The sequence below is a fragment of the Lycium barbarum genome, chromosome 2, assembly GCF_019175385.1.
Source record: "Lycium barbarum isolate Lr01 chromosome 2, ASM1917538v2, whole genome shotgun sequence".
Taxonomy (NCBI): Eukaryota; Viridiplantae; Streptophyta; class Magnoliopsida; order Solanales; family Solanaceae; genus Lycium; species Lycium barbarum.
Genome location: NC_083338.1, coordinates 132601885 through 132610415, shown reverse-complemented (window position 1 = coordinate 132610415; position 8531 = coordinate 132601885). Strand labels below are relative to the sequence as shown.

At 41.5% G+C, this 8531-nt stretch overlaps 1 protein-coding gene across 1 annotated transcript; it reads left to right on the top strand.

Moving 5' to 3' along the window:
- Positions 1–334: 334 nt before the first annotated feature.
- LOC132627312 (actin-66-like) lies at positions 335–6513 on the top strand. The gene is made up of 5 exons (XM_060342583.1): positions 335–406; positions 514–907; positions 978–1384; positions 6113–6314; positions 6449–6513. Exons 1-5 carry the CDS (start codon positions 347–349, stop codon positions 6511–6513), a joined length of 1128 nt encoding a protein of 375 aa, XP_060198566.1. The 5' UTR covers positions 335–346.
- The last annotated feature ends 2018 nt before the right edge of the window (positions 6514–8531 follow it).

Genomic DNA, 8531 nt, shown 5'->3' with positions numbered 1-8531 from the left:
TCCCACTGCACCAATTGACCTTTACTATTAGACTCCTTCCTTTTTGAGGGTTTTTGCATGAATTCCCAACTTGTTTTCACTATCTTGTTTCTGTTGTTCTTGTTGTTTTCTCTGCACTTAGTGAGAAAGGGGAGGTTCATGTGCTAATTCATAGCGCCGGTGACTTCTGGTGGAAGTATGAAAATCTATCTCAGCTTGAGCTTGAAGGGAGTTGAAAGGGAGAATCAGAAATTTCTCGCATACTGAGCTGATCTTGTGACCAATTTTCACTTCGACTCCGTATTTCAGCCAGTGATGTCTCACCTAAATTATAATTTGCAAAATAACTATTTGATGTCCTTACAAGATGGCTGATTGGATGGATATTCAAACACTTGTTAATGACAACAGAACTGGAATGAGCAAGGTTAGTTAGAAAACACTGGTTGCAAGTTCAGCTCCATGCGTGGTGTTAACTACACTTCTCCCCCAGTAACCTACTAATGAATAATGACTGCTTGTTTGTTTCTCTAGGTTGCCTTTTCTGGGGATGATTTTCCCAGGGCTGTGTTCCCAAGTATAGTTGGTCGTCCTCGTCATACTTGCGTCATGGTTGGAATGAGAAATAAAGATCTCTATATCGGTAATGAAGCTCAGTCAATAAGAGGTATTTTGACTCTGAGATATCCCATTGAACATGGCATAGTAAGAAACTGGGATGATATGGAGAAAATGTGGCATCACACATTTTACAATGAACTCTGTGTTGCTCCCGAGGAGCATCCCGATCTTCTGACTGAAGCGCCACTTAACCCCAAAGCAAACCGAGAGAAAATGACCGAAATCATGTTTGAGAAATTCAGTGTTCCAGCCTTGTATGTTGCAATCCAGGCTGTTTTCTCTCTGTTTGGTAACGGTCGCATAACTGGTAAGTAGAAGAAATACTGGTTCTCTACTGTTATAGTCAGTCACTAATTTGTTTGTTATTTTTCAACCAGGCATTGTGGTTAATTCTGGTGATGGCGTGAGCCACACTGTCCCCATCTATGAGGGACATGCACTTCCCCATGCTATCTCGCGGTTACATCTTGCTGGTAGTGATATTACATATTATCTCTCGAAGTTAATCTGCGAGGGTCGTTATATAATTACCTGTACGATGAGAGGAAATTGGATTTGTCATATAAAGGAGACGATTGCATATGTTGCATTGGATTTTCAACAGGAGATTGAGAATAGATCTTCAGTTGAGAAGGGCTTTGAGCTTCCTGATGGACAAGTCATTAATATTGGTGCTGAGAGGTTCCGTTGTCCTGAAGTCCTATTCCAGCCATCATTGGTTGACAAGGGACCGACAGGAATTCATGAAAAGGCCTACAACTCAATCATGAGATGCGACGTTGATATTAGTGATAGATTATGTAAATATTAGTTAGAATATTTTGTAATCTCCTATTTTAGGCTAGAATATTTTGTATATTTTGTAATCTTCTATTTTAGGTCAGAATATTTTGTATATTAACCAATTCAAGGAATGAAAGGAAACACGGAAAATATTTCCTACGTGGTATCAAATTAGGGTTTCTTTCTTCTTCCTCCTTCCGCTACGCCCTAGTCCCTCTTTCTTCTTCCTCTTTTTTCGTCACCTACTTTCTCCACTACAGCCGCCATGGCCGAGGCAACCCCAACTCCGGCTAAGTCCTCGTTCCATCCAGCCCTCGCGGTCTCGAATATCAAGAATAACATCTCTGTTACTCTTGAGATGGAGAACTCACAATACGGAACATGGGCCGAGCTTTTCAAGATTCATGCTCGTTCCCACAAGGTCCTTCATCATATTATTCCTCCACCCAAAGGTAAGGAGAAGCCGGCTCCCAAACTGATGAGGAAGTCGAATTATGGACGACCATTGACGCCACCGTGCTTCAATGGATATATTCGACAATTTCGAATGATCTGTTAAGCACCATCATTGAACCAGACGCTACTGCCATGGACGCTTGGGTTCGCCTGCGTGATATATTCCAAGATCATCAAATCTCTCGTGCGGTGACTCTCGAACAAGAATTCACGACGACTCGTATGGAGGATTTTCCCAATGCATCCGCCTATTGTCAACGTCTCAAGAGCCTTGCGGATCAACTGAAAAACATCGGGGCTCCCGTGACGAATAGCCTCCTTGTCTTTCAATTGGTTTCGGGTCTCACTGAAGCGTACAAAGGGGTTGGGACACAAATTCGCCATGCTAAGCCTCTCCCCCCATTCTCCGAGGCTCGGTCTTCCCTTGTTTTGGAGGAACGTGAACTTGCGGTAATGGTATCTTACGGGTCTGGTTCGGCTATAGTAGCTGCGGTCGACGACGCGGCTCCGCCCTCTGAAAACACACGCTCACACCGAGGGAAAGGAAAAAATTCTCACCGCCAAAATTCTGGGACTGCCCGTTACAGTGGTTCTGGCCGCGGCTCAGGCGGCGAAAAATTCACTGCCAGCGGACGCGGCAGTACTGGCCGTAGCAGCGGCGGCCCGCAGCCAGCGGGTTCCTCTTCCACGCCGTGGACTGCCGGCCAGTTTGGTAACTGACAGTGGGTTCCGTAGCCTCGCTGGGTGGCTGCTCCTCCCCCCTGCCCGTACCCGACTGCTTCGTGGGCTCGTCCACCGCTTGGCCCGCCACGGCAGCAGGGTATATTAGGCCCTCCTCTAGCCCAGCAGCTCTACACGGCAGCAGTGGCGCCTCATGGGTCGTATGTTCCAACCGACGTCGAGTCCGCAATGCACACCATGACCTTGAACCCGCCCGTTCAAAATTGGTACATGGATACCGGGGCCACTTCTCATATGACATCCTTGACAGTAATCTTTCGTCTTATTTTAATTTGAGCAATCAAAATAATGGTATTGTTGTGGGAAATGGTCATTCGATTCCAATTCGTGGTTGTGGTCATACTAGTTTGCCTCCCCCAAACCCCCCTTTATCCTTACGGAATGTCTTACATGCTCCTAAACTCATTAAGAATTTAGTTTCAGTCTGGAAGTTTACTACTGATAATTCTGTGTCTGTTGACTTTGATCCATATGGGTTTTCTGTGAAGGACTTCCAGACGGGGATGGCACTAATGCGGTGTGATAGTCGGGGAGATCTTTATCCAATCACCACCATCAAATATCCAACCACCACTCCATCCACCTTTGCGGCGTTGTCCTCTCCTTTTTGTCATGATTGTTTAGGTCATCCGGGAAAGTCTATTTTAGATTGTCTTAGGCGTAATAAAATCATTGAATGTAATAAATCTAGTCATTCTAGTGTTTGTCGTTCTTGCGTTCTTGGTAAACATGTTAAGTTGCTGTTTGATTCTTCTATTTCTGAAACTTTGATGCCATTTGATATTATTATTCATAGTGATTTGTGGACCTCTCCCGTGTTAAGCTCATTGGGTCATCGGTATTATGTTCTTTTTTTGGATGATTTTTCGAAGTTTTTATGGACTTTTCCTTTAGCTAAGAAATCCGATGTTTATGCAAAATTCTTGGCTTTAAAAGCCCACATTCATACCCAATTTGAACGTCATATTAAAAATGTCCAATGTGATAATGGGAGGGAATATGATAATGGACAATTCGAGAAAGTTTGTGAGTCTAATGGGATGTCCTTTCGTCTTTCTTGTCCACATACGTCATCACAAAATGGGAAAGCCGAAAGAAAAATCCGATCTATCAATAATATCACTCGGACTCTCCTTGCTCATGCCTCTCTCCCCCCTTCGTTTTGGCATCACGCCTTACAAATGGCAACATATCTTCTTAATATTTTACCAAGCAAATTATTGGGTCATGTTTCTACTCTTCAAGTGCTATATCAAAGAACACCATCTTACTCTCATCTTCGGGTTTTTGGGTGTTTATGCTATCCCCTTTTTCCTTCTCCGACTATCCACAAATTTCAAGCCCGGTCTACACCGTGTGTCTTTTTGGGGTATCCTACGAATCATAGGGGGTATAAGTGTTATGATTTATCGTCCAACAAAATCATTATTTCTCGTCACGTGATTTTTGATGAGAATGTTTTCCCATTTTCCAATTTACATTCTCCCACTTCGACTACTTATGATTTTTTGGATGATGGGATTTCGCCATTTTGGTTGCATCATATGGCTAATGATCTCGTTAATCTGCTCAGCCCACCCCCCGCTGAACCCGTGACCCACCCGACTGCCGCCTCTCCCACCGTGGAACCCATCACCCAGTCGCCTGCCCCCTCCCACTGTGGCACGTACTGCCGAGTCCCCTCTGTTGGCAGCCGCCTCCCCTACCGCGTCTACCCCTCTCCCCTCTGCCTTGGGCCAGCAACCCTCGGCTCTATCTCCCCCACCCGCACAAACATCACCCCAGCCACCCCACTCTACCAATCCCCCCCGAATGGTGACCCGGAGTCAACATGGTATTTTTAAGTCAAAACGTACGTTTAACTTGAAGACCATGGTTACGAAATCCCCTCCCTCGTAACCCTGTGATCGCCCTTCGTGACCCGAATTGGAAATGGCTATGGCTGATGAATTTGATGCTCTTATTAAAAATAAGACGTGGGAGTTGGTCCCCCGTCCACCTAATGTTAATGTTATTCGTTCTATGTGGATTTTTACTCATAAAGAAAAGTCTAATGGTGATTTTGAGAGGCATAAAGCCCGACTTGTAGGTGATGGCAAAACTCAGTAGGTTGGCATAGATTGTGGTGAGACGTTCAGTCCGGTGGTGAAACCGACGACTATTCGCACTTTTCTTAGTCTATCTTTGTCCAAGCATTGGCCTATACATCAACTGGATGTAAAGAATGCTTTTCTTCACGGTGAACTCAAGGAAACTGTGTATATGCATCAACCTATGGGTTTTCGAGATCGCACACATCCTGATTATGTTTGTCTATTGCGTAAGTCTTTCTATGGACTTAAGCAGGCTCCACGTGCTTGGTATAAACGATTTGCAGATTTTGTGTATTCCATTGGTTTCTCAAATAGCAGGTCCGATAATTTTTTATTCATCTACCATACGGGGACTGACATGGCATACATTTTATTATATGTTGATGATATTATTCTCACTGCATCCTCAGACACTCTCCGTCGTTCCATTATGGATCGTCTTGGTTCCGAATTTGCTATGAAGGATTTAGGTCCTTTGAATTATTTTCTTGGCATTGCTGTGACCCGACACAAGGGTGGGATGTTCCTCTCTCAACAGAAGTATGCCGAGGAAATCATTGATCGCGCTGGTATGTCTTCTTGCAAGCCCTCTCTCACTCCGGTTGACACAAAACCGAAGGTCAGTGCTACTTCGGGTGCTCCTTATGAGGATCCCACTCATTATCGTAGTCTCGCAGGTGCTCTTCAGTATCTCACTTTCACGAGACCAGATATTTCTTATGCTGTACAACAAGTGTGCTTACATATGCATGATCCGAGGGACGATCATATGCATGCTCTTAAGCGAATTGTGCGCTACATTCAGGGCACTCTTGACCATGGATTGCATCTCTACCCCTCCTCAGTCACCGACCTTGTCTCATACACAGATGCAGATTGAGGTGGATGTCCGGATACTCGTCGTTCTACATCGGGGTATTGTGTATTTTTGGGAGACAACTTGATTTCTTGGTCGTCAAAGCGACAACCTATTCTTTCTCGGTCTAGCGCTGAAGCGGAATATAGAGGTGTTGCTAATGTTGTTTCTGAGTCTTGCTGGATTCGCAATCTTTTATTGGAACTACATTGTCCGGTTCGCAAGGCTACGTTGGTATATTGTGACAATGTGAGTGCCATATATCTTTCAGGAAATCCGGTGCAACATCAACGCACCAAACATATTGAGATGGACATTTATTTTGTGCGTGAGAAGGTTGCGCGGGGACAGATTCGTGTCCTTCATGTCCCGTCCCGATATCAGATTGCAGATATTTTCACTAAAGGTCTTCCTCGGGTCCTTTTTGAAGATTTTCGAGACAGTCTAAGCGTTCGACTGCGGGGGTGTGATAGATTATGTAAATATTAGTTAGAATATTTTGTAATCTCCTATTTTAGGTCAAAATATTTTGTATATTAACCAATTCAAGGAATGAAAGGAAACACGGAAAATATTTCCTACAATTAGGAAAGATTTATTTGCAAACATTGTGCTTAGTGGTGGCTCGACTATGTTTCCTGTCATAGCAGAGCGTATGAGCAAGGAAATCACTGCTCTTGCTCCAAGCAACACGAAGATCGAGGTGGTTGCACCACCTGAGAGGAAGCACAACACCTGGATAGGAGAATCAATTATCGCTTCCCTCAGTACTTTCCAGAAAGTTAGTTTCTTTTTGCTCATCAGTAATTCAATTAACTACGTCTTATTCCCAAATAAATTAATTGTTCTAATTGTGAATGTAGTCTTGATAACTTCTTTAAGCTCAAGGGATCAGCACTAACTTGTACTTGGTGTGCAGACGTGGATAGCAAGGCCAAGTATGATGAATATGGTCTTGCAGTGGTTCACAGGATGTGCATCTAAGAGTGGTTTGATAAATTAATTACTCCCTAGTTAAATTCCAGCAAATGAATGCTATTTCAATCAGAGATATGTTTCTTTTTTTGATGTGTTATCCAATCTTGTGAGCAGTATGATATTTTACTTTTTAGCTGCTCTGTATCAACATGCTGTGATGCTGGTTTAATTTTGCTCGCGTTTAATCTTTTATTTCAAATGATTTGGCTAGTAAATCATGGAAATGGTAGCTGCCACTAAAGTCCGTTCAGCTGTTCTGTCGCTTTTCAGGTTATGCACGGTTGGTTATATTTTTTCCATTAGCAGAGCTCTGTGAGTTGTGTGAATGTAGATGCTTGGCTTTACTGAATATTTACAAGAATTATTTCGTTTCAGGTTTTGGTACCAGAAGGGAAATCTTCATTTTTATTTTTCTATTCTACTTGATTGCGTTTGCATTTTGATTTAGCTTTCAAGATGTTATAAAAGGCTTACCTTAATTTATTCAATTTGCGGAAGTATATACTTTTTCATGGTACCTTTCCATTGCTAATAATTTAACAAAACTATTGTACTCCCTCTATCTCAATTTAAGTATCTTACTTTCCTTTTTGATATGTCTCAAAAAGAGCGCCTCATTCTATATTTAGTAAGTTAACAATTCAAACATCATACATGACAAATCTAAAGCCACAAGATTCAAATGACAGTTTAGTACATTTACAAACATCTTTAATTTAGAACCATAAGATTCAAAAGTCTCTTTTTATTTCTTAAACTTTGTGTCAAGTCAAACTAAGATACTTAAATTGAAACGGAGGAAGTAGCATTTATGAAAGAATGCCATTTATGGTTTGAAAATGCTATAGGCCAAAGCATTTGTATTCCATCTTGGCTAGAAAGTGACTGTCGATTGCGATCCATTTTTTGTTAGAGCAAAGCAACACAATGGAGTATTAACTGAAAAGTTATTGTTTAAATAGTTAAATAAATGTGCAAAATCTTGTCTGGTGCGGGTTATCTTTCCTGTGTGTAGATTGCATAGGAGCGAGGTTTACCTTGTGCACACCCAAAGAATAGTGGCTGTGAGTTCCCTTATCATCACAAAATGTGCAAGCTTTTTCCAATATTCTTCAAGAATCATGTGGCGAATTGCCCAACTACAAAGTGTCCACTTGTTTCTATCGATACCAGGGGGGACTCAGTTAGAGCCCGACCTAGAGATTGTGTTGACAGGGGAATTCAAGATTTGAATATTATGCATGGAGAGAGGGAGGCCCTTGAAACACAAATGAGACTAGAAAGAACATGGGAGTGCTTTTGTCTCTTCGTCGCTAGACTTCAGAATTCTACCATAGCCCGTTCGATTTAGTGGATTCGAAATCTATTATTTGTATTTATTTATCGAAATTTATATCATTACGCATGGTCTGAGCCAAAGTTACTATGGATGAACCCATAACTTATGCACTAGATCTGTCTCCATATGGCGATTCAGAACCATTTTAAGTGCAATTTTTTTTTAAATCGTCTTATTCTAGTATTCGATTTTGTTATCTACAAGCTTAGAACAACATGAGATGTCACAAGATTAACATGGAATATATATGTTAACAAGTATTAAGAGATTTTCATTTTCGTAAAGTTTATTTGGATATCTTGCGCAAATCACATGTTGGTCAACAACAGTAAGTGATAAAATATGAGAAAACCAGACACAAACATATTTGAGTGCAAGTCTTATATAACGTAGAGTCAAGTTGAAAGGCCCTAGGCGAGCTTCAAAGTAGATTGCTACTATCTTGTAAATGCGAAAATATAAGTGGGTAATCCAATTCAATAATCATAAATTGAGTAGATTAATTAAAATCTTTTTGAAGAACATTTTGTTAGTGAAACTAATAATTACATACAATAACCAAACATTAGTAATATGATTATTAAATTAATCTACCACTAATTAAATCAGTTAAATAATTTAAAGTATCCAAAACATGCCTAAGACTAGCACACTAAAAAAAGTCATACTAGTAGAGATATTTGGA